At 38.1% G+C, this 26901-nt stretch overlaps 2 protein-coding genes and 1 pseudogene across 4 annotated transcripts; all 3 read right to left on the bottom strand.

Moving 5' to 3' along the window:
* Nucleotides 1-1965: 1965 nt before the first annotated feature.
* Nucleotides 1966-5158, bottom strand: LOC130727335 (uncharacterized). Of its 2 annotated transcripts, XM_057578442.1 has the most exons (4): nt 4837-5158; nt 3339-4304; nt 2493-3253; nt 1966-2404 (listed from the first exon to the last, which is right to left on the bottom strand). In XM_057578442.1, the coding sequence occupies exon 2, from the start codon at nt 4297-4299 to the stop codon at nt 3475-3477; it is 825 nt and encodes a 274-aa protein (XP_057434425.1). In that variant the 5' UTR covers nt 4300-4304; nt 4837-5158; the 3' UTR covers nt 1966-2404; nt 2493-3253; nt 3339-3474. The 2 variants fall into 2 exon arrangements, with proteins under 2 accessions (XP_057434425.1, XP_057434424.1); XM_057578441.1 differs by lacking the exon at nt 4837-5158 and having other exon boundaries at nt 3339-4684.
* An 87-nt stretch (nt 5159-5245) lies between these two features.
* On the bottom strand, nt 5246-14978 carry LOC130727328 (uncharacterized; annotated as a pseudogene).
* Nucleotides 14979-17326: 2348 nt separating this feature from the next.
* On the bottom strand, nt 17327-20902 carry LOC130727295 (homeobox protein knotted-1-like 3). 2 transcript variants are annotated; one of them, XM_057578410.1, is made up of 6 exons: nt 19832-20902; nt 19185-19305; nt 18634-18827; nt 18387-18518; nt 17870-18006; nt 17327-17782 (listed from the first exon to the last, which is right to left on the bottom strand). In XM_057578410.1, the coding sequence occupies exons 1-6, from the start codon at nt 20459-20461 to the stop codon at nt 17776-17778; spliced, it is 1221 nt and encodes a 406-aa protein (XP_057434393.1). In that variant the 5' UTR covers nt 20462-20902; the 3' UTR covers nt 17327-17775. The 2 variants fall into 2 exon arrangements, with proteins under 2 accessions (XP_057434393.1, XP_057434388.1); XM_057578405.1 differs by having other exon boundaries at nt 17327-17693.
* Between the last annotated feature and the right edge of the window lie 5999 nt (nt 20903-26901).

The raw sequence follows: 26901 nt of genomic DNA, 5'->3' as shown, positions 1-26901 counted from the left end.
CGCTTTTCAAATAAGGTTAAATTTTAAAAAGTCAAGGATTGAGGTATACTCGAGTGGCTATACTTCGGCACTTGCATTGTACAATGATGTAATAGAGCTTTGATGTAATAGAGCCGATGCACACAAAATATTTTTGTGTAAGGTTTCACCATCCACATTATGACGTGCTATCATAGGTTTCCAACATGTTACTCTTTATGGGGAGTTGGGTTTGGGGCCTCCCCTATGGGGCTGCGCGCCCCACCCTTTTTTTTTAAACCCAAAAGTGCCATACGGAAAGGTTCTTTCCGTATTCAATTTAACTTAATACGGAAAGGTACTTTCCGTATTATATTTTGATGACTACGGAAAGGTATTTTCCGTATTTAACTCTGACAGGATTCCCCCTTTTTCCACCATTACTCCTCCCTCACCAACCCCTTCACCAACCCCTGACCAGCCCCCCTGAACCTCCTCAATGCCTCCAGACCACCCTCTCTCTCACCCTCTCCTACCTCACTTTCATTTCCAAGCTCTCCACCACCATCCACTCCTTCATTTCCCAAGCTCTCCACCACTATCAACAAGTGTTGTAGTAGAGGTAAGTCTATGTGTTTATTTGTTGTTATTTTGTAGGATTAAGTAGTGGAAGTAGTTAGATTAAGTAGTTAGATTAAGTAGTTTAAGTAGTTAGAAGGATGGTTTTTTGAATTCTGAGTCGTGATATAATACGGATTGTTATCTTCCGTATTGAATATGGAAAGGTAATTTCCGTATTCAGTATGGAAAGTAACAATCCGTATTCAGTATGGAAAGTAGCTTTCCGTAGTGAGTATGGAATGTAACTTTCCGTATTCTCTTCCAGGGATGACAGATTCATTTTTCTTTGGTGAGTCACAATTGATTGAAGCTGGATTTCACAATGGTCAACCTGAAGAGGCCACTACAGAGGTGCCACCACCAGCATTTGTTCCCCCGTGTATAAGTATAGATGTCTCGCATTTATTTGCAACTGATCAGGTATTCTTTGAACATATTTTTGCATTGTTTTGAGAGTGTAATATATCAATTCTTATTATGTCTTGATCACCCTTGTAATCAATTCTTATTATTATAACAGATTTTCCCTACCCGTGATGATCTTATCAATTGGGTTCATGGAATTGCGATTGAAAATGGGTATGTTACGTTGATCACAAAGTCAGATTATGGTGGGAATGGAAGCAGAAAAGCTTATGTCATGTTGGGGTGCGAGAAGCATGGTAAATATGTTCCTTATAGAGACCCTGACCTTGTTGAAGGGACGAGATCACAAAAGACAGGTTGTCCTTTTAGACTAAAAGGACGACCTAGGAAAAATGGCATAGATAGAGATTGGCGGCTAAAGGTGATGGAAGGTATACACAACCATGAACCAGCTAGGTTACTACTTGGGCACAATTTTGTTGGTCGTCTAAAACCCGGAGAGAAGGAGCAAGGTATTTGCTCGCTTTTGTCCAGCTTCTTTAACCGTCAATTTGTTGTCTCATTTTCTCTCACGATTGCATTGATTTAGGACCCTACGGGCACCGTTGACGCTAGCGTCCATCGCAAGGCCTTCACTGACGGGGAATTTAGGAATGTCATAACTGTTGGATCTGTTCTTGTTCTCCAAAAGGTCTATTACCTTAAACATTAATCTTGCTTCCTTTGAACAAGTACGCATTAATCTTTTAAATTTGCAATTTACTTGCAGGTTGCTGTGTTTGCACCGAGTAAATCTGTTCGTTATCTGAATATAACGTTGCCCAACATAGTCAAAGTATTTCCACAGGATAGCGGACCCCACGACTTCATCGATATCACTGATGATTAATTTTGTTTTCGTGTTGCTTCTGAATAATTTCGTGTACCCTTTAAACTGTTTGCCATGAATTATTTATGTTACTTATCCTGCCTTTGATTATTTACGGTGTAGTTATACGGGTTTTTTTCAATACAAGAGTCGGCATATAATGAGTGAAAATAGAAAGCATGATTAATATAAAGAGAGTCCTAATACAAAGAGTCACATGTCATAATATAAAAATACAAAAAAAATATACAAATATACAGTCAATCACTCGCCCCGACCCCTACCGACCCCTCTACGACCTCTAGGTCCACGGGCTCTGCCTCCACGGCCTCTGCCTCCACGCGCATCCTCTGCAGGAGCACCCTCTCCACGGGCTCTGCCTCCACGCGCTCTATCTCCACGACCTCTGCCTCCTGCAGCTCTAGCTCCTCGGACAGCAGCAAAGGCTACCCCCTGGGTACCAATGAAGGCATTGGATCTAATAAGATCCAGCGCCCTCTCAGTGAGGGATCGGGAATGCGTGCCCTCTGCAGGAGCATCTGGCACCTCGAGTGACTGCTCCAACAAGTCCACGGCCCGACGCATAACAGTCTGCAAAAATAATGTAGATACATTAGATACAAATAAAATATCATGAACAAAAAATCACAATTGAATGGAAAATAAAATTCAAACTTACCACCGCACTGAACTCCTCCCTCCTATCATCAGGGATGATGAACCGATGGGACACAGCGCTGTACCACCTCATGTAATCCTCCACAGCCTCTCCCGGATATGTAGCGGGGATCCCCTGAGGGCGGAGGTGCGGCGCAAACTCAGCAAAGGCAGCATCTGCGGTCTCAGCAAGGGACCCAGACGTCTGGATCTCAGAGGGGTGTCAAGGGGCATCCTGTATGAAGCCAAACTGGCGCAGAACCCTCTCTGGTAGATGCCGTCGAACAACACGGCCAAATGGCGACCGGATGTAGCCAGAATACATGGCCCTCGGATCCCGTGGTCGATGAGCCCGATGGTCCTCAAATGGGGTCCATATAATGTCATCCACCGTCAGCTCATCGAGCATGACTCGCCTCTCATCAAGGCCTGCATGCCCGACCCGGGACATAGCCCACCGCCGCGCCCTAGGCTGGTCCTGCGAGTACTCCGGATCCGCCCTACGGATAATGACGCGGTCAGAAAGGTACTCGTAGACCCATCCTAGCAGGAGCGAGCTAAAACCTCCCATCTGGGTCGTCCCCCTCCTGGACGCTCGACTAAGCTGGTCGTATAGCGTAGCGAGCGCAATCGCGCCCCACGCGTACTCGCACACTCGACCAAGATCCTCCAACATCCCTATCCAGTAGACGGTCGTATGGTAGCCTCCGCTCTTGCTAGCAAAGAGCGTGGCGCCTAGCTGGTTCACCAGCCAAATCCGTGCAGCGTCCTCATATCGGTGCTCTACAATGAAGTGAATTAAGTTAATAGTTTATAACAATACAATAATAATAGATACAAAGACAATACAATAATAATTAAGACATACCCGCCAACGCAGCCTCATACCGGGTCTGCAAGACTCCAAAGCGAATAGTCTAGGACCTATTCGTATCAAACTCAGCCTCATAAATACCAACAGATCCTCCCATCAACTGAGCACAGAGCGCTGCACACTCGTCCCTCTACCCCCTCCCAGGCGTATAGAACCTCGACCCCATGGGGAGATGGAGAAGAGCCGACACGTCGTCCAAGGTGATAGTCATCTCCCCGAACGGCATGTGGAAGCTACTAGTCTCCTCATGCCATCGCTCCACAAGGGCCAAAATAAGGTCTGCATCTGTCACCGGGTAGCTGCAATAGGGTAGCTGATGAAGACCCGTCTGCTCAATCAACTCTCGAACCCGCCTGTGACTGTCTGAATCACCATCACAAGCAAGGTTCCAAACCTTCCCCCCAGCTGTGGCCACCTTCAACTGTCGACGGTCCACATACCGCTCGTCTGTGCGTAGGAGTGCATGCCACGCCCAGGGAGCCTTGTGATCAGCATAATGGGTGAGGAGCGATAGCTCAACAGGCCCCCCCGGAAACGGCGGCAACCTCTGGATCAGGTCCTCCTCGCCACCCTGTGCCCCCTGCTCCCCCTGCTCTGGCGGCAGGACATCAGCATCAACAGTAGGCGGAGGAATACTATTCTCGTCAGATCCTCCCATGCCGGATGAGGCCTCGCCTGATGACTCCTCGCCTGAGGACTCCTCGCCTGATGACTCAACCATGGGAGAGGGCGGAGAATCAACTGTAGGTATCTCAACCGTGGGAGACGGCGGATAATCAACCAGAGGAACCTCAATCATGGGAGACGGCGGAGAAACAACTGGAGCTGAAGCCTCCACCGCCTGAGAGGTTGCAGCATGATCGCCGCGCCGGCTAGAAGCATGTAACCGCCGGTGTCTATCCTCAGTAGCCCCGACATCCTCACTAGAAGCATGAGACCTCTTTCTGTTCTTCATTCTCACTATATATTCAGAGCAAACATTCACTATATATACCATTTCAGCCATAGACAGAAACATGATGCAAGCAAATGGAAAATTCCTAGAATTTTATAAGTACATAGATGATAATCGGATCTTCTGTGGTTTATGCATGCTTGGATCAACTTTTATTTTCCTAATAATCAATTATGGCATCTAGAAACTACTCACAAATGCTTTGGAAACCTTCTATAATTGATTCTGAACCCAGAATCAATTATAAGTGTTGGGTTTGGTTCTGAGATGAATACGGAAAACGTTTTTCCGTATTCAATACGGAAAACCATGTTCCATACTGAATACGGAATACCATTTTCCATATTCAATACAGAAACCTGTGATCCGTATTTACCCAGAAACGCCATTAACGACAATGAGTTATCGGCCCTAAACCCAAACCACATTCAAGACATTTCAGCCAACAATACCTCTACACAAGCAACAATCGACTACCCTAGGGTTCAATGATTAACATAATTTCAAGTTAAATGGGGAAAATCCAAAAATCCTTACCTCTAGGTTTCAATTCTGAGAATGGGGTTGTGAAGAGCTTTGATGGAGATGATGGAACCTTTCAAGTACACGGTTCAAGCAAGGGGAGCGACAGAGATCGAAGGTTGAAGAGGGGAGAAGAGCTTGGCAAAATACGGAATGAAGTTTGAAATGGGTTTGAATAAACCCTTGCCGGTTTACATACTAATATAATACGGATATAAGACTTCCGTATTGAATACGGAAATGTTTCTTCCGTATTCTATTAAAGGGGGGCGTTCCAGTAATTTCCCCACTTTAAGTGGGGCGGGGAGCCCCATAGGGGGGCCCCAAACCCAACTCCCCTCTTTATGTATCGGCACATCCATAGACGAGTTTAAAAATGATAAGAACTAACTGACAATTTAAAGTACAAACTGATGCATTGCTATGGAAAACACATGATTTAATAATAATATAAGATATTTTTACAGTAACAATCAATTTACTTAAGCTCATTACAAACCAACATAAAGTTATAATCAGGTCTTCTATGTCAAACGTGAAGCATCCATGTACACCTGATCCATATTGAGAATACCAAAATCATATTTTGACTGCGACTTTGATTTGCGGATAACGATGAGCCCATCGAGAGAATCCTGCACAACAACAAAAAAGTGTTACAATATATACAAGAACTACTTCACAAAGCATGTAGTGCTCTATAATTGCTCTAATCACTAGAAAATAGTAACATACCAGCAGAGATAATCTCAGAAAGATCCATAGCCGTTTCAGTATCCTGCGATAGAAATTATGAAATTAAAATACAACTATCAAGCTCACCACTGTAACATGTAGTAATTTCTTACTAAGTATAGCAAGCTTTTTAAAGCATGATTTAGAATTGAAGTGAGAATTTTAACTGAACAAAGTACAGAGCAGAAGGAAATAGTGTCAAAACTAACATGAACACGGGAATTCACCTGTTCTGATGAAGCCAGACATCTTGCAATGAGCTGATATAGACTGCTAAGAGTGCTATAGTTGAAATCAGGATGGTTTAGAAGAGCCTCTTCTGATGTAAAATCAAATGAGTGCACAAATGCTTGCAGTCATCATCATACTTGACATGTCATCAGTATTTTCTACAAAACATGTTTCAATAAACATTAGGTTTAGCAATGATGTTATTTGCCAGATTTATATCAACAGTACAAGAACCAGTCAGCAAGATCTATAAAATTTATTCCATGGTCAAATGTTTCTAATCATTTAATCGCATCTGCTACAATTTTTTCCAATTTTAAAAATCATAATTTTCTCATGGGGTGCAATGACACATGATAAGGACAAGACCAAGCATAACCACTTAATATCCCAGGAAAAGAAGGGGAATGGGGATTATTTCCAAAATCCCCACTCTTCAAGAAAGTATGCAAGATGACTTCCCCTATTCTTTTTAGTCTTGATCATCCTATCTTAGCACTGCTGAACAATACCCTTGGTTTTACTTTTCAAGACTCAATTTTGTGTGTTTTTCTTGGGACCTAATTATCTAAGGTTGTCTTTTTTCCAAATCGATAAAACAATACTTAGTTTTGACATCAAGAGTTTTTTCTCGTTCTATATTGCACATCACCCAAAAGGAAACAGATAACAAGGTTCCTCAACAAGGAAGAACTATAGTCTCCTTTACTGAATCTCTAGACAAAAAACTCCATATCCTCCTCTCACAACTCTGTTAAAATTCTTGTGGAAGATGTTCATCTGCACTTTTGAAGGACTCTGACCCTAATGCTATTTCCCACACATATATGACAATATTGAACTGAAATACACCTATAAGCATTCAGGTGGTCCAATATGACAAACAGAAATCACTTGTTTTTCTAGATATTTGCTAGTCCATTCGCAACAGAGCACCTAGCACTTTTTATAAAAATGCATGCAAACAAGAAGATGAACAAGCAAATTTTTTGATAATATGATAGACCAAATGAATATACTTAATTCTAATGGCTGCTAACCAGTGTCGTACCTGACCAATAAGCCAATGCTTTAAGAAGATCTACAAAAACTGATCCATCTAATGTCAACTGCACTTTGTCTTTCTACAGTCCAAAACTTATGTCATATTTCGCATAACCAATATAGTACAACAAGGCTAATTAATAGAAAGAGGACATCACCTTCATTAGAAGGTTCATTATTATATCACATGCCAAGAAGATGCAACTGCTATCCTCAACCGTATAACCATTGGACCCAATTAAATTACTGAGGCAATCTAAAACCTGCGAAATAGACCCATTATCTTTACCAAAAAGAAAGTTTTTCTAGTAATGTTACCGAAAGATGCTGCTGCAACAATCGTAGAAGTAATGCTAGAGAACATACATAAACTGCATATAATATAAAAAGAATTATGCAATGATCAGGCAACCATTAGCATTTTGTTTAGTTATACGTAAAGATCCAACTTTAAGTTAAAATGCAGTTACAAACCAACAAAGAAGTACGGAAAAGAAAGAATGTGCAAATTTTAAAAATATAAATATCGGACCCAGACGAAAACTTACAGCCTTAAGTTCTCCACAAGAAGCTAGAGCTTTGCACCCTTCAACCTTCATAGTAATTTGACACAACATAGGTAGCAGAAAGCAGACAGAGTAGAAAGGCCTGCAACACAGAATTAATTTAACCAAAAGCTATTCTGACGCGGACTCAAGGCCTATGATAAACTAAGGAGGGAGAAGAGGTGCGATACACCTCATCAGACACAAATTTACTATACCCCGTTTTACTTGTCATGATATATTGGCTAAATTCGAAACTAGGGAAAGAGTCCAAAAGAAGTGATCTCATTTTTTTCATTTGGTCTGGGACTCTGAGTAGAGACAAAAGGCCTTGAGCGACCGATCCAGAAGTACAACTCAAAGGATAAAGAAGTACCGTTAATTTCTTCATGTTCATTCCAAGTTCAAAAATTATTTGCACAAATAATAATTCCCCCCGTTGCATGATTTCTTCTTCATATAGATAGATATAGAATCTATGGAGGAAATAATTAGGGATTTGGGCTGGAGAGGATCCCAATCCAATAATTAGAAGTACATTTTGTTGAACAGCCTTTCCTACCACATAATAAGGGAATCAATGAACTTCTATGAAATGGTTTCATGTGATTCAACCCAATATCTTGATAGTGAGACATCATTGAGAAATAGGAATCTGTGTTATCAAAAGATTTCATGCTAGACAGGATAGAGAAAAGGAGGGAGAAGCTCTACTTAGTAACTACCTTCCTATGCGGGTAGAAAAGAGAGGGATGAATGGTCAGGCTGGAAATTGGGACGGAACTTGCAAGAGGCACTCTCGCATTGCTTAGAATTTCTTTTTTTCTGCTTCATATTTGTATACATTTATATCTTGGGCACTTAATTCAGCTTATTCAAGCCTATTTGCAAGCAAAGCCAAAACCTCTGTTCTTCAATTTTCATTATCAATTTTCTGGTACCTATCATATAAATATTCATGCTCTAAAATACACCCTGTATAAAAGATTTTCCAATAATTATTTATTTAAAGATACCTTTGTTCATCTTCCCCTTCAACAGAAAGCATATACCCTAAAAGATCTTGAACCTTCTCCTTGCATGCAAGTGGCGCTTCTGCAAGATAGCTGAAACAAATATAAAAGAAAAGCTCATCATCTTACCTAGGTAAATTTCTACAAAGTAGAAAATATAAGAGAATTTCATCATGAAGTAATTACTGTGCAAAGTCATAAATTGTGAGTCTCCAGTCCTTGACATGCTATCAAGGCCCACATGTCAAGCTTGAAGTGCCCTTGCATGAAGAGTGTATTAAATATAAAAGCATTCTTCAACCTCCACCTAATGTAAGCTTCTACAGTAGTTGGTCCTCGACAAAAAGCACCTCTTGTCTGGAGGATGTTGATGGAGATTGAAGAAACATGAAGTACCTAAATTAGCTAAGATTTTCGTACTGTTTACAATTAGCCTTTGCAAAATAAATCGAATGTGCATAATTCCTTTCCTGATGCAACAATTTTTTTATATAATAACATAAGTTTAGTCAAAGTATGTACAATATACCAGTTAAAATGCCCATTCCACACAATATCAAGTGTCACCTAAATAAGTTGGATGAAAGATGTCTTCAATACATGATTAGAATTAAATCATTAACGGGATTAATGAAATACGTAACCTCGAACCAATCCATCTAGGGTCAAAGTATGAATAAATAATAATGCAAAGGAAGCAAGCATAAAAAATCATACCTCCCAATAATTCTTACCGAAGCAAGTAAATCATCGCCTTTCTTTTGCCCACGCTCCTGTAAAATTTCAAGGTTATACTTTGCTGTATATTAAATGTTACAATTACATAGATAACCAATCACAAGAATTACTTTTGCATCTTCTAAATACTCTAGTATAACAGCAACCGTCTCATTAAGTTGTTGAATCAGCTGTGTGAATGTGCTTTCATCAAGGAGGTTCCCTGTAAAGCAAAAGAGAATTAGTAATAAAAATGCACTATGCCCAATTCACAAGATCATACACACAAACACAGGTTTGCAACAGTGACAAAACCAGTATCAAATGTGAGATGAGAATCACATTCTCAAGCAAATCCACATATTGACTCTATTTGTTCCCTATATGAGTACAGACAATGAAACCAGTATAGCTAAAAGTTGCATAATATTGACCACCACCCCAGGTAAAAGGGAAAAATCTGACACAATCCATCCCTACACCTGCCCAAATCAGTGTGAAACAGAATACATTGTACGTGAACCATTTAGTCATTTAGATTATCTAGAAAATATTTCATAACATCATATAACATCAATATACATGAGAAAATTAGCCCTCGTCTCTTATCTGTATTACCAATATGCATGATCACAATTGTAGGCCAACTGGACCAAATTTTAGCAAAGCAACCATATTCACGGAGAAACAGAATATAAAGGCTAACTGAATCGAATTTATTGAATTTGAATATACCATCATTTTCACCAACATTTGATATTAGTTTTATTATCTTCTCAACCAAAGAGTAGGCAACCACCACGTTTTGACGCTTTAAAGAATATGCCTCAGCAGTAGATGAAGTATCTTGAGGTGCTTCATATTTTAAATATGCCAGCTCATTCAGAAGAACAGCAATTTCAACCCTTGACTGCTCCAAGACAAGCAACGGGCACCTAATGAGGAAAGGTGAGAAAATGAAGCAACTAATGCATAATGCAGATGATGTAAAAGGGCTAGCATTTCAAGCACATATTACATGTCTGCCGGAGTTGGATCTTGGGCGTCATTTGTGCTAACTTGGCGAATCAACCAATCTTCTCCATACATGGAAATCACAGACTCGGCTAAAATGAGAGCCTGAAGCCTTTCAGCAGGACAGGCATATAAATGACAAATTAAGCAATGCATTTAGTTTAGTGTTTTCTTGTTTCAACTTTAAGTCTCAAGACCACAATGCAGTATATTGAGATAAAAGGATATTTGTTGGCTTTATAAAATGTCAGATTATCCGCTTAGACTTTCATGAGAGCATAGATGAAAAGCATTTTCATCTACACAACCATACCCGCCCGGAAAAAAAAATCTTCAAACAGACTTTTCAGACTTTAGAACAGGGCTTAGTCCTAATTAATTGTGCAGTGTAACAGCTAGAGAAGAATCGGATGAGAACGCTATGAAAGAGATACCACAACAAATTACTTTGCATGATTTATTTATTTTAGCTACTTCATTCAATATCCCCTCCCTAAGAGCTATGACACTAATATTAGAATCAGTTTTTACTTCAAAAGTAAGCAAGAACCATGTTAGAGTTGATTCAAAATTACCTCTATTGCTCCATTCCTTTAATACAATCCCCACTGCTCACTGTCACATCATCTCTAGGTTCAACTATATCTTTTAAGTTTTAGCCTGTTCTTCTCAACACCGCCTCATCTAAATTACTAAAAAAAATTGCCAGTACAACAATCGGTGTTTGCTAATGGTATCTGAATAACATCAATCACTTTTCTCTAATACCAGTTTATACTTTTTGTTTTCTTTTATATTCAGTTTTTCTTTAAGTCTCTATTCTATGCTAAGAAACTGAATATTGAATTGCTACCACAATCTTGCTAATATTACAAAACTTGCAGACTAAAAACTCAGTATGTAAGATCACACCACTAGGATAAACCTCAGTTGAGACACCAGTACATTTACAACTTTCAAGAGCCTAATTTTTTTTTGATAAACTGAAGAGCCAAATGATGGAAAAAAGAAAAAGAAACTGAGAATAAAAGGAAAAATAGCATAATATACATAATTAAGCAAATTGTCTCAACATACCAACACGATTCTGCAAAATTGCCATGACACCAACGCGGATATTATGTGACCAGCTATCTAGAGGAAGTAATTGCAGTGCATCACGAAGTTGTGACTGAAAAAGCCATGAACTTGTAGTCAATTGCAAGGCAAATGAATCAAATTATAAATTAAATTAATAAAGTAAAAATCCTAATAAGTCAGTTCGAGTTATGCAATTTTGTGGGTGATCCACATAGCAGGAAAGTCATCCTGAATGTTGGAAAATGGATGACGCGAATATGGAAAACATCATCTAATTTCTAATTCAGAAGCATCTGGGTAAATTGGGAAACAGACAACAGTGCCATGCATGCCATATTCCAGTGGCATAGTAACTTCAAAGAGCATTCTTTGTCAATCAATTTAGAATTTTACTACATTACATTAAAGAGACCATATGACAGAAGGCAACAGAATAAGAAAATATTGCATACTGAATCTTTTGAAGAAATAATGAAATTAAGTAAGTATAGAGACCGTATGACTGAAAGCAACAGAATAAGAACATATTACGTACTGAATCTTTTGAAGAAAGAATCGCATTAAGTAAGTGGAGAGCTTCGAATTTCAAGGAATTGTGCAAGACAGCAAACTGCCTTGCTATTACTGCCACCTGCAGGAAGACATACCAAAGATATTGCTTTACTTAAGACATGCTATAGTTTTAAAAGTTTATTTAGCATGAACAAAGACTACCCTATCGAAATGGGAAAACATTTAACTCTGAAATATAAGAATTTAAAAAAGTACACTCACAATAACTGAGAGCTCAGCTAAGTAATTATTCTGGATTGTGTCCAAGGATATCCTTCTTAGAATCAATTGCAAGAGCTTAACAGATATTTCCACCAGATGCGAACCTGCATAATGTTTGACTGTTGTAAATTATGATGCATAGATAAAAAAAAAATGGGAGCACAAGTTCATAATTTCCATGTCTGTAGATGTATTTGCAACCGTAAGATGGCTAATAGAAGCTACCCTAGCAGACAAAAAGATCATACCATCTTGCAGAGAAGACATCTGAGAAGCTAGTATCTTGATGCCTTTAGATTCATAAAATCTCATGAGTCCATTTTCTGAAGCAGTTGAAACCAAGTATAAAAACTCATAGCATTCTTCAAGAGCAGACGAGCCAGATCTAAACAAGAGATGTAACAAAAAAAATGGTAATGAAAAATCACTTCCTCAAAACAAAGTAAAATGAAAGACTGGTTGCCCATTTAAAAAAAGTCTCAAAGTGTGGGTCATGAAGTCTTCAAGCTTAGGATAAATGTCAACAAACAAAAACAAAGCTCAAAACTAACAATTTTATACAGTACTTCATCTATGTATTATTTTTAATTTTAGACATTTGCATGCGTGTCCGACACGTGGACACTCCCCTTCCCAGGCGTGTCCCCTTCATCTATGCATAGCTAATCTATCATTAGAGCATTGATAATACAAGATCAAGATAATAGCTTCACAATAATATTTGAATAAAAGTAAAGGAAATAGATGAAATTATAAACTTCCAATATAAGTGGGACCTTTAAAATTAAAAAGAAAAAAAAAAGTAGCATAAGTCAATAAATGTGAAAGAAAAGAAAAACACCATACTGCGTGGACATTACTTCCAATATTAGTGGGATCTTGACAACCATGTCTTCTGAGGAAGCAATCTCTGGAACACGACAAAAGGTAGAAAGAACTGTAACCGCTACGCTCAAATATGCATCACGATTATTGCCTCCGCCACTTGATATGGTCCCTCTTCCCATGCCTAATTGGTAGAAGATAAAGTCAGGATTTCATTTCAAATATAAATATACCAGGAAATCAGTAGAGAATGGGAGGGCAAGCACCAGTTCTGAGAAGCCGATCAAGAAAGACAGGGCCAACAGCATCATAAACCCTGGAGAGTGAGGAGCGATCATCAGCTTTGCAGAACTTGGTGACCAGAAGAAGCCCAGCAAGACGTTGTTCGTCTTGCTCTCCTTTCAGCAATTTCAAGCACTCCTCCAGATTCGGACTCTGTTCTTGATTTGGTTCCTATATAAATTCCATTCAATTTTCAAATATCGAAAGCAGGGGGAAAAGAGGATCAAAGTAGAGAAAAGAACAAGACACTGCTTACCATTGAAAGTCTTACGCCTGCGCTGCAGAGAATTAAACAGAACTTTCAGCTTCAGCACAAGGCTTTAGGTTTTCAAAACTTCCTTGAATATCAAAAACTGCAAAAGCATGCAGTGACAGGTAAAGATATAGCAATATTATCAACTACATATCGGTAGTGCCTTTATATAAATCAAAATAACGGATTCTTCTAGTTCATTTATTAAGCACAACAGCCATGGCCCCAATAGTTTAAGATATTAGAAAACCCATGTTAACCATTGCAAACTGGGTGCCAAACTTTAAGCAATTTAAAATCTAGTCCAATCAGTGTCAAACAAGATTCTACATAACAAAGCAAAAATAACCAAAATTAAAATAGAAATTTGGATCCTTTTCATTTATCACAAAGCATGAAACTAAATCAAAAGTGCACATGGTATAACATGGATAAAGGACTTAAGAAACTAAATCATCGAAAGGATATTAAAGCAGTATAGCGAAGTCCGAATATGACCCACCCTAAGCCTCTTCTATCTCTATAAAATAGCTCCTAAACAAAAGTTCCTGTTATTCTAACAAACAAAGTGGGTACATAACAATTATAATTAAACATGAAACTTCCAATCCAGAAACTCATCTCTTTGAGGCATTTTCACAAACAACTTATGAGCACAACTATGAAACAAGTTAACAACATGGTGGAAACATCTTCCTACATCCTGCCAACTTCTCCAAATGAAATACCCACTTCCCCTATCATCTTCAGTTTGTGTTCTACCTTGCCAAGACTCTATTCTTATGCTTTTTCCCCTATTTCGCGTTCAATTCTTATACGCTGTCGTGATTCTACTTCAACAACTAACACTACAATGTGTGTGTGTGTGTGTGTGTGTGTGTGTGTGTGTACCTCAACGAGTTTTGGAACTGCTTCTCCTCTTTTCTACTCGTTGTAGAGTTGTAGTCAAACCACCCAAGCTCCAAAATTCATACAAAGAAGAAACACCTTGCCGCAGCACTGTACTGCTGTGTAGCACCTTCGCGTTTGTTCGTGTTCTCTTTGCAAACGGTGGAGAGAAAACGGAAGGTAGCAGTGGTGCACCAGAGGGCGAAACTGGAACGCGTGTGCCCTGGTTTTTCACAGTGCCCTGTTTTCACTTTTCATCGTCGCCCCTTTTTTTCACTTTTAATTAAATAAAATTGTTTTAAAATGCAACACAAAACAACTTGAATGCTATTAGATGCGTGTGTAAAATAAAGAGGTTTTCTTGAGCAATAAAGCTATGACACTCCCCAAAGGGAGAGGAAAAAATATGCATCCCAAAGGGGAAACCAGTAGCCACACAAGCTAAATAATCCGCAAGCGAGTTGCCTTCATGAATTACGATGAACGTGTTGAAACCGCATTGACCTATGGAATTCCTGCAAATGATAGATATATTGCGCTAAATTTACTAACTGATGAGAGTCATCAAAGGAGGTATTGAGAAACTGAACCACCTCCGTGGAATCACTCTCAATAACAACTCTAGGTATCTCAAGACTTCTAACCATCTCCACAACATTTAAAACTGCATACAAGTACAACTCTACCAAAACATGATAGCAATTCCGCAAGTGCACGGATTGATCGAAGTAATAAAAAGATATCGAACCACAAAGATAGTTGTTTATCAAATTGTTCAAGGATTTTAGTATTCAGAATTGTAAAAGGGAAAAAGCAATATATGTTTGAAGTTTGATTGTGTGAAAAACACTTGTGAGTAAAAGCTTAGAATTATAATTCAGAAAATAAGTACCCTGGGCAAAGCTCCACTTAGTTCAATTATGGTTCTCAAATCAACTTCTTATATGTAGTTCAGAATCTTTATCCATGATGTTATAGCCTCTACCTCTACTTGTTAATTCTTTAATCAAGTAAATCATTCAATTTCATTTGTCAAACCTAATGCCTTAGTGCCTAGTCAATTCAATTGAAGAATGAAGTTTATAAGTTCAGGCTAACACAATAAGTTCCTACCCTTATTCCTAAGTGATAGCAAACAAATCAATCTAATCCCAAGTCCCTTAATCCGCACCAACTTCCGTTGTGCAAGAAGAAAACAAAACACTTGTGTGCAAGAGAATATTGATTCAGAGAAAAGATATATGGAAAAGAAACTTTATTCATATAAGAAAATAAGAAGTTTAAACCATAATCAGAACTAAGGTTCACTTCACCCAAAGTACAAAGAGAAACTAGCCAAGCATGGCTATGGAATTCATAATGCAAATTATAAGAACAAAAGCCTGAAATAAGAGTGCCAAGAAGCCTCCCACAAGCTCCAAGAAACTAGAACTAAAGTTTTGCTCAGAAAAGTACAAAGATTAAATCACAAAATCCTAATTTGAGTTGAAAGAAATCCAGCGGCCCGCCACGCCACGCACATGCATGGATCATCTGTCAAAGAAGAACTTCCAGGTCAGCTTACCACGCATGTGCGTGGCCAAAACGGCGCACATGCGTGGTCTTCTCGTTCCTTCACAATTTCCAGCAGAACCACCACGCATGCGTGGCCAATCTGCCCCACAACAGTTCCCATGCTCGTCCACCACGCATGTGCGTGGCCAAGGGGGCGCACATGCGTGGCTCAGCAGATTCCTCTCCGAATTTTGTAACTCCTTCTTCAACTATCATCATTGCTCATTACTTGGTCTTCAATCCACTTCATTAGCCATCAAAAACACCTGAAACCTTCAAAGAATCTCAACAAGCCATCATTCCACCAATGTAACTCATGGAAATACTCATTTAATCACAATAATTCAGAAATCATCCATTCAATTCATCAAATAAAACTCCTAATATGCAATCAACTCTCATATTCTCACAAGATTTCAACTCAAATCTGAACATAAGAATTAACCTCAAACTAAAACTAATAAAAAGACCAAATAAATAAATTAAAAATACTTAAACTAATGCAAATGCAATTATGAACTATAAAGGGACTCAACTTGACTCAACACTCAATGAAGGATTTAAAAAAAAGAATAAAGAAGCAAAAAAGACTCGATAAACATAGAATAAATCTCGGGTCATCAAAACACATTCTCTGAAGTATGTCATTATCTCTTTCTTTTAAGATTTTGATGTATGTGTTTGTTTTCAAATTAGAATGATATCAGCTATTTCTAAAGTCAAAATTATGTTTAAATTTAAATTTATATGTATTTTAGATACTTTTTTTAATGATACTAATTTAATTTCAAAAAAAATTACTAATTTCAGTTTGTTAGTAGATTTTTTTTTAATACAGATTTGTAGATTTTTTTATCTGTTAAGTATTTGCTTTATATATAAAGCGTGCAAGTGCAATGATGAATCATTGTTTTTTCACCATCACTTGTCACACCCATAGTAAAATATAGTATGATTAATTTAGATTATGTACTTCTTCTAAAAACAAAAAGAAAAGAATTAATAGTCCAAGCAATATCAATGATTTCGTCCTGAAATTGTTTTATTACGAGTAATAGTTAGTTAAGGAAAATGTAAAAAATCTAGTGACTAATTAGTGTCTTTGGTCATGGAGCATGCATGTGTAATTTAGTTACTAGTATTACTTGCCTTCACTCATCAAAACAGAGACCATAGGACAAATGTCACTCATGATCATTGAATTCAAGGACGAGGGACCAGAGAGAAAATGCACTTCTATGAAGAGTGTTTTCAATGTTAAATTTTGATTTGATGACACTCCTACAAAGAAAAAGTACACTCCCGCAGAGTCCGATAAAACATAAGGTTAATTTCCATCTGTTATGTCTTTTTCACCCAAAGCTTTCCAAACTGTAAATAGGTCAACAGACTACAGGCATTGTCATAAGAATTTACGAACTCTGTTTCACCCTCCTAATTTTTTTCACCCGAGAAAGTTGTTCCATCTCATGATTATGACTTTACGATGAGTTGAAGAAGCATCATGTCAATGGGGCAAATGAAGTCTACAAGGTCTTAACTTGCTAATATTGTTTCTACTCCAGAATGAACTTCATATTCTTATTTGTATACAACAACAATCAAAACACCAGAACTTTTCCCATTAGGTTAATATACCCAATTTAAGAACAAGAACAAAATTACTGAGACTCAAGGAAGAATGCTCAGTTTATTACTGTACACCCACAGGCCACAACCCCTAACTACAATATATATTTCATTTAACATTACAATGTAACTAAAACACATCCATGGAGTTAACCAATTCTGTTTCTGTATATAACTCCTAATAGAAATCTCTGATTTTGTTGCACCGTGGGAACTCGATCATCTCTGTTAACCTTGTTCCTTGAACTTAAGAAAACTGTAACTTTGGCTCATTGACTTTCGATGAATCTGCTTCCATGCAAAGCATGACAACAAAAAATCAGAGATTTGTCTTGAGGTTTTCTCCATTTATATGTAACCATCAGCACTATTATGACCTGCATTGGCTCTTTCAATTTAGGACTGACTCATGTGAATTTAAGTCCATAAAAGGAGTTCATTTTAATATTTGAATATATGTATACCTTTTGCGCTTGCTCTTCAACGCAGTAGAAGTTGAAGCATTGCTATGCCAGTTCCTCTTCCTTTGATTGATAAACCAGTTATTGATCTGCTTCAACTGCAAACCCGTTTCCTGCACCAACCTTGCCTTATCCTCCTCCTGCAAGGCATGACAAGGATTGAGATGAGCAAACCAAAAAAATTGATGAGTGAATAGTGAGGCAGCAGGTAATGTTATCTTTGAAAATATCATTTGCAAGTCTCTTGGAGTAGCTTGAATTCAGAACCACATGCACTAAGCTTACTGTTGCGCTAACATGTGGACTTATAGGCTATAGCATGTTTGGATCAGTTTCTCTTTTCTCATAAATCAATTCTGAAACTCAAAGCTATTCGAATAAGCTTCTCCCATAATTGATTATAGCTTTAGAATCAATACTAGAAGGATTTCCAAACATGCACTAAATGCACAAAGAATGACCATATTTTGAATCTTAAAAAGGGTTTCCACAAAATGTTAGCAGAGTATTGAGTTCGTACTGTAGGGTAAGGCCACTTGGAATGTGATTGCCACCAGGCTTTAAGGACAGAGGTGGTGTCACCAGGAAGTTTCCCAGCTCGTCTCTTGCGCATGATTTCCTCTCTTATGTCCACAATTTTCGATTTATAACCCTGCACAACCGAAAAATTTGAGGTTGATCATGTGATGAGAGATTTAAAATGATAGGACTCGAGCAATATTTTAAGAGCTATTAACTTATATGAAGAGAGATTTTATAACCCTTACATGTTTCAATTCATGCTTTAGTTCCTGTCTCACACGCTCCATGAGGGACCTCTCATTCTCTGTTGGAACAAGAGGGCCAAATCCCATATTGTCATGACCGTCCAAACCACCATCAAACAGATTGGCATCACTGTCTACTTGGTCATCTTCATCATCAGACATTGTTGCTCCTGTACCTTCCCCAGGTGAAACTCCTGTTATCATGTAGCATGTGGGAAAAACTATCACATTAGTACTCATACAATTGGAGGAAAAAAAAAAGGTTTTTTTATACAATTTTACATATAAAGCTACCCACAATTTTGCCAAATTTTAAGGAAACACCAAGATGGCCCTTGTAGCTATGGGGAAATTACTCCTAAACAACTAATACCTTGTTTGTGTTAGGGAGGGTGAATTACAGGTTTTTCATTGATACCAGGAACATAATTGAGGGAACATCAAATGATAGGAACTAACCCTTAGAGCAAGTTATGTTTCCATTTGTTCAAGCAACCGACCTTATACGTTGTTAAAATGTAACAATCAACAAAAGAAGACTACTATTGCACCTGTCAGACTTTGTAAAGACTGCTCAATCTCCCAACAAGCCATCACTGCTTCCATTGCATGGACCCGGACATGTTGTTGAAGTTGTTCTTTGAAAGAACAGAGCAACAAAACATAGTGTGACTGCAGAAACAATCAGGAAAATGTCAAAATTGCAACTGTATCACAGAAAGAAAAAAAAAATCTAGCACAAGCGAGCCATCTTTCTCCACCATAGCTGGAATTACACACCATGACAAAATAAAGAACAGAACTCTAGATACAATGATGATCCATAAGGGTATGGAATAATCTGACCCAGCCCAAAATAGTTGCATGAAAATTGTTCAAAATATCACTAGATTGTGGGCAAGGATTTCTGGGCACAGGGCACATGCTTACAAAATGAATCACAAAAAGCATGTGAAAGGAAATTGAAAACAGGAATCAAAATTTGAAAGAAACTAGCTATGAATGAAAAACCTACTGTAAAGCAAATATCTAAGGATGTGTAGACAAATTAAAGTCAATAACTAAAAAAGACAAATTCCATGGCCAAAATGCAGCATATGATAGATTTCAAATGTCAAATTCAACACACAATTGCAACCCAGAAAGCAAAAACTTAATTAATCTGAAAAGGGAAGAAATTGAGAAAATTTCAATATACCAGGAAGTGATCGAGTTCCTTATCCTCGCCAAGCATACCCTGAGAGCCGTGTCCAAAGGCGGAGTACTTGGCCACCACATTCTGCGACTGCGCCAGCTGAGCGTCGATCCTGGGCAACTGGTCCACCGGCGTGGCGATCCGCAAGCACGCCACGTGTGCAGAAAGCAGCTGTTCGTACAGCGGGTGCGACAGAATCTCCGCCTTGCACTTAGCATTCTGCCAGCTCATCAAACCACCGTCAGCTCCGCCCTCAGTCACCGGCTCGGTCTTCTCGCCGCCGGTAGAGTCGTGAGACATATCAGCGCCGCCGTCGATAACCTTGCCGTGTAGAACAGGGCGGGCGAGCCACTGGGAGGAGGATTGGGCGGCGGTGGAGTCGGAATTGGCGGTTTGGAGGTTGAGGAAGTTCGTGTTGGCGTTGGTGGTGGTGGTGGTGGTGGTGGTGTAGTGAGGGCGGAGAAGGGCGTTGTTGAGCCAATTGGGTGCGGTTTGGTGAGGATCGGAGGAGTTAGGTTTGGTGGTGGGGTCATCCAATAGAGGGTGGTGGTTATGGTGGTCCTGTTGTTGTTGGTCTGAGAAATGGTGAATTGGGAGGTCTTGAGAGAGGTGGTGGTGGTGGTTGTACGCCATAGAGAGAAACTGATTCTCTCTCTCTCTCACTCTCTCAATCTCTGTGTGTGTGTAAGTGACTATTGGTTCATTGATAACGGTAGGAAGAGGAAATGGAGAAAGTGTTTGTGTTTGGTGAATGGCGTGTTTGACAAAGAAGTGAGCTAGGAGAAAGAGGGAGAAGAAAAGGGAGGGAAAAGAGGGTGCAGTGAGCTACACTGAGCGTGTATGTGTGTGTATAAATGGTTAAAAAGGAGACTGGATGGAAAATGAGATGAGGCGGGTTTTCTATTTATCACAAGCACTGGTTTCCCGGTGACTCACTAGAGAAATTTGTGAGGAAAACTGCTTTCATTATGTTGAGTAAGTGAGTTTAAAACAAGACTTTAATTATTGACATTGTAAAAAAAAATTATAAAATCACACAAGTACATATGTCATTAGATACAAATGCCCTAGGATTCTTTGTTAAGATGAACTTGAACCTTAGGTGAGAGGAGAGTCTCTTATATAATTGAGGTCTCCTCTAATTACATTTATGGTCATAAATCGTATCATGTCATAACATTGATGAGAGGACGAGCGACTGTGGCCCACTCATCTTGTAGCAATTGTTAACCACCGCACGTAAACTTTTCACTGTCTCTTTTTTAATATAATCATCAACGGATAACCACAAGATAACATAAATATGAAAATGAAAATGAAATGAAATGCCACGTACCTTCGTGCAAGAAATATAGATAGGAGCTATAGGCATTGCGATAATGATCAACAGAGCATGAGGTTGAAGAGCATTCAAATGCTTCACAATAAGAAGGCAGGCAATGGATAGAGAGCGACGAAACAAAGCCTGAAAGTTTTAGCACTCATTGAATGATAGAACGTGGAGGGAGGAAGCAAATCTAACCTTTTTCTTGGGGGAGGGGATTCGGTTAGTCTGATATAGGATTTAATTAGGATTAGTTAGGTTAATCTAGGAATTAAATATGTTAATTAGTAATGTAAAGTTCAATTAAAATCATTAGATGTCACACAAGCTAACTAATATATGTGCACTATCAAGTTAATAGCTATCGTTTTCGTTGCCATCTTGCCTCCTCGCCTAATTGTCCTCGTTGTTCTCATTCAGTGGAGGATGATTTACATTGTTTGAGAGATTGTGCTTTCTCTAAGTAGGTTTGGCTCAGGCTTAATGCGTTGTCTTGGCCTGAATTCGGTGCCACCACTCCCCGTACTTGGGTTTGTTCGCAGCTTCGTGGAGAGCATAGTAGTTTGTTTCTTGCTGGCATTTGGGGTTTGTGGCGTTGGCGGAACATTGCGGTGTTAGGAGACAACAACTGGTCAGTGGAAGTGGCAACCAGGTGGATTTTGCAGGAGAGTAAGGACTATGATAATTATTTGAGCCTCAGTGTTGATTCAGTTGATTCTGCGACTAGTGTCGATCGGTGGAAAGCCTCGGCCGTTGGTATGCATAAGTTAAACACTAATGGTGTCTTTCATCATACTGTGGAGCGAATGGGTATGGGTGGTGTCCTTCGAGGGCCAGCTGGAGATTGGGTCTTTGGTTTCATTGGCGGTGGTGGTGGTGGGAACCCGCTCATAGCTGAGATTCAAGCTTTGAAGATTGGTCTCTCTATGCTTTGGGATTCTGGGATTCGGGCTGCGGTTTGTGAAGTTGATTGCTTGGAAATCGTCGAGGCTTTGCATGGTGATTCATTTCATTTTCATGCTCTTGCTCCAGATTTGTTGGAAATTATGCAGTTGTTGCAGCGGCAATGGAGTGTGCAGCTTCATCATGTTCCCAGGAGTGCCAACGAGGTGGCGATTGTTTGGCTAGTATGGGTGTGGATCGCCAATGTACACCCCTTCGTTTGGAGGCTCCTCCTCCCCAGGCTGCTCCCATCTTGGCTAGGAATTTATTAGCCTTGTAGTTTTCTCTTCCCGTCGTTTAATTTTTCGATGTACCGAAAAAAATATAGGTGCACGAGACTACACCACACACAAACATGCAAACAACTTATATTCCGAAGAGGATTAAATTAAACATGTCTCTAGTCATAGAAACTAAAATACAAGTTTGATTAGGTGAGTGACTAAAATAAAATGATCCTACATTACATGGACATACAAATATTTAACATTAATCAATAATAATTAACTAAGAATGATGTATGATCAAATATTATATAGGGTTGGACTGTAAAAATAAAATTAAGCGGTGGGAATGAATTGTTTATCTAAGAATTATATTCACAATGTCAACTAAAACAATTATCTTTTTACGTTTTTCATATTCTTTTTCCACTGATCAATTGACGAAAAACAAAGTATATATTCAATTCTAAATATTTTGAAAATAATGTTCTGCTTATCCATTATCAACAAATTACATTTTATATATATGTGCCTATAAAAAAAACATTATATAAATATATATATATGTGTGTGCGTGTGTTATGTGTATGTGTGTGTGGTTTTTATGCTTGTTGATATACGTCGCAAGTCTGAGAACCACTCACTGCTGTGATAGCATAACTTGGACCACTAGTGTTGGAAGAAAGGAAGGGAAATGCGTGGGGGGGGGGGGGGGGGGACCAGAAGCACGCGGGTGGAAGAAGAAATTGCCGTGGAGGAGGAGGAGTGTGTGTGTGGGGACCAACTCTATTGACTTCCGCCGGCTCAGCCTCAATCAATGTGGACGACGGAGGAGCTCAGTTAGTACTACGGCAACAATGTGGTCACACGCCACCACTGGTCCCCACTCCTCACGGTCCCACTTTCGGTAAATATTGTTCGTTGTTCACGCCATTTTGTCTCCTCCTATACCACTCATCATTCGGGGTCCCCCTCTATTATCCTAGTATTATACCACGTATTTTCTTCCCTCTCTTGTTATTAGTTTTTTGTTGTTGTATTACATTTACTTAGATATTCTCTCGCAGCAAGAGATCAATTAAGGTGATAGATCTCTATTAATGAATTGCTCTTCATATACACATGTTGGCAAAATTCACTTTTGTCAAATTCTGAAAGTCGGATCAAATCAGACAAATAACACGAATTCGATGAAGCAGACGCACTCGGAAGAGGTTCATCGGAGTTCGAAGATTCATAATGCGACAAGCCACGATCAGTGAAGTGTGTGGTTTCAGCGCTAGCAAGTCATGAGTAACTCAAATCACGCTAAGTGTTGGTTACAAGTGATGTGGAAAATACTTATAAATTTTAACCTAAGTATGCGTGTCAAAAGTAATTATTTCCACACAAACCGCTTCACCATTGTCAGACAATTACCGACAGCTACCAAATTGTGGGCTTCAAGAAGCTACCCACGTTTGGAGACAAGAAAACACACCAACACATGCACCATACTACAAGAAAACAACATATTACCAACAGCTAAAAAATGCCAGTACACACTAAAAAACCGTTAGTAGTGAGGTTTTACCTACTACCCCCGAGCCTTCAGTATATGCTTTGTCAATAATTACCGTTCAGTTATTTCCATGGGAAACTACCTAGGGTTTGAGTTGTCGGTTATTCCTACTTTTATAAATTCTTGTTCTTTTCTTTAATTTTTCATTTTCATTTTCAATTAGTCTTCTCTTCATCGTTCTTTTGTGCCTTTAAAGATGCAAATTTATCTCTAAGGCTAGCCATTTATGATTGTTGTTTCTCGCGCATTTCACATAACAACAAATACCGACTCAAATTTTTTGCACAATTAGAATATAAATAATATACAATGATTTAAGTCAAATAAACATCTCAGGTGAGTATTTGAAAAGAAAAAAACTTAATTTTAAAGACTAATTATATGTTATAATATAATACGAGTATTTATAAGTTACCGACGAAAAAAACTATCTGCATTCTGTCAGTTAATTCTCTCGCCAAACAAATACTTGAATTCGTTCAAAAAATAATCGTCGATAGTGACGCACGAAACTTACCCGTAGAATTACCGACAAGTTGGGTCGTCGGTAATTTGCGCTCTAAATTTTCCCTTAAAATAATTGATTACTATTTTTTAATTTCTTTTTACATTTTTTCCAAAAATACTTTTATGACGGCTCAGACGTCGGTAATCAAGTCCTTTACCCATGATTTTCGAACCATCAACAATAAATCGTCAATAAATCACCCTATTCTGGTAGTGATCGATTAGTCCATCCCAAAATATCCAGATCAATAAAGTATAATCATTACGTACCGATTGATCAAAATATAAATAATTCACTCTAATCTGACCCTCTAAGCAGGGGCGTATCTAGGTAGGGGCAGGCAGGGGCCATCGCCCCCCCAAGAATTTTTAAATGTTTACCGACTATAGGTATTTTTATATAGAAAATGCTATAACATTTTGTGATGCTCATCAAGTTAAAGTTCCTGACATGAAAACCTTTTGTTTTATGAGTAATGGACTAATGGTCGTCATAAGAAACAAGGTGGAGATATGGAACATCAATATAAGATACATGTATTTTATTCTGCAATTGATTTGCAACTATATGAATTAAATGGAAGATTTAATGTAGAGACAGTGAAACTTCTCATACTTAGTTCAGCTTTAGATCCTAAGGAAAATTTTAAATCATTTGATAATGAGAAAATTTGTAAGTTTGTTGAGAAGTTTTATGCAGATGATTTTTCCGAGCTAGAAAAGAAAAATTTGTCTTCCAACTAAGACATTATCATTTAGATGTTTCCCGAGATCCTAATTTAGGAAAAATTTCCAATTTATTCGAGTATTACCAGAAGTTAGTTGAAACTGAAAAAACAATAATATTTTCACTTGTTGATAGATTGTTACGTCTTGTTTTGACATTCCCTATTTCAACAACATCTTCAAAGCGATATGTTTATGCAATGAAAGTTGTTAAGACTTCGATTTTGCAACAAAATTGAAGATGATCTTCTTATAAATTTATTAGTTGTATATATCGAAAGAGAAATTGTTGAAACATTTTATGTTGATAATAGGTAAATTTAGTACTATAAAAGAACGAATAGTTGTATTTGAATAATCCTTTATAATTTAAAGTTTATATAATATTCAATCAAGATTTTTTTAATCTTATATTTCGCCTTCCAACAAGAAAATTCTGGATACGCCCCTGCCTCTAAGATAACTAACATTTACTTCCAATTAATTTCTCATTGTTCATAGTCATCCTGCTAGCTAGGGTTATCGCTTATGAAAGAGAAAGCTTGTTTATGTATTTTCAGAAAATATATATACTGGTAGGAACGATCAAGATGGAATCAACATCAATTGAAGTGATGGAAAAGATAATAAATGAGCCACATGGAAGCATGAAAGACCAGAGATAGTAGACATCAGACCCGTGCTGTTAGTGCTTCTTTGAATCACGGTATTTGACAAGATTAGATCAGAACATCACAAATTATTTGGAAGAACTACACATGTGTTCCTTTGTCAAATTCCTCACTTGTCACGCGCAGAACAAATACTGCTTCGCGTTATCCAAACACATAGCTGCTGGGACCCCAGCACCAAATATCCTCTATTTGCATGAATGAGCTTCAAAGACAGAAATTTAAATACACTCTCAATTTAATTCCATTTGTTGTTTGGCTATTTTGAAAAAAATATGATCTAGCAAAATTCAAAACTTTTAATCAAATAATTCAATTTTCTCCCGCGTGACATCTTTTTCAACAAGGGATGTCCTGTCTCATAAAGTGAAGTTATTGAAAAATATTACTAAAAAAGTTGTATAACAACAATTATTAATGCTGATTGATAGGAGTATTATGGAGCTTTTACTTTTCAAATAACCCATTAGTTGTTTATATTAATAATGAAAAAATAGGTGGTAATAAAATATCCATAAAATAGTAACATCAGGCTCAAAACATGATTGTCTCTTCAAACAAAACGTTATATGCATAAATATACATCTTTGTTGACATTCAATAAACATATGGTTTAGTAGCGGCTTTTAATTGCCACAAACATCAGCAGTAGCTGAAAACCGTCACTAAAATATATATCCATGGAATGTTTGTCAAAAAGTGAAAAATCCATTATCATTGCCCCTCTTTAAATTATCTCCCTAAGCATGAAAATTTAAGATATTTCAAACATCTAAAATATGTTAGAAAAAAATTAGTTGGTTTGGATCTTTCTCTAGTGATCATATATATTAGATGGTATACCTAATACATACCTTCTTGGAAAGAAAGAAAAAACTTGAGTTTGATAACTTTTTTTTATAAGCTGATATGCATCGTGTATTATGACGGTTTTTTACCGGTACAACCTTCAAAGTTTTAAAAGAAAGTTAAAAATTAATTCTTCATATGTGCAAGAACTGAGTCGAAGTTTTAAAAGAAAGTTAAAAATTAATTCTCGTGCAAGAACTGAGTCGGAGTTAAGACGGTTGGAAACCTCCACAATCACATTTTTACTCAATTAAAATCTTAATATGTTG

Source organism: Lotus japonicus, chromosome 1 (assembly GCF_012489685.1).
Source record: "Lotus japonicus ecotype B-129 chromosome 1, LjGifu_v1.2".
In the NCBI taxonomy this organism is placed as follows: domain Eukaryota; kingdom Viridiplantae; phylum Streptophyta; class Magnoliopsida; order Fabales; family Fabaceae; genus Lotus; species Lotus japonicus.
Note: the sequence above shows the minus strand (reverse complement) of the source record. Positions and strands in the feature narration are given on the sequence as shown.

Bases quoted from the DNA above. Each gene is read 5' to 3' on its own strand.
- LOC130727335 (XM_057578441.1), bottom strand. From the start codon at position 4,362: ATGTTTCTGTCTATGGCTGAAATGGTATATATAGTGAATGTTTGCTCT.
- LOC130727295 (XM_057578405.1), bottom strand. From the start codon at position 20,461: ATGGCGTACAACCACCACCACCACCTCTCTCAAGACCTCCCAATTCAC. The intron at 18,519-18,633 runs GTAAGGGTTATA...TCGGTTGTGCAG, and splicing joins TAAAGCATGAATTGAAACAT to GGTTATAAATCGAAAATTGT. The intron at 18,007-18,386 runs GTACGAACTCAA...CATGCCTTGCAG, and splicing joins CCAAGTGGCCTTACCCTACA to GAGGAGGATAAGGCAAGGTT.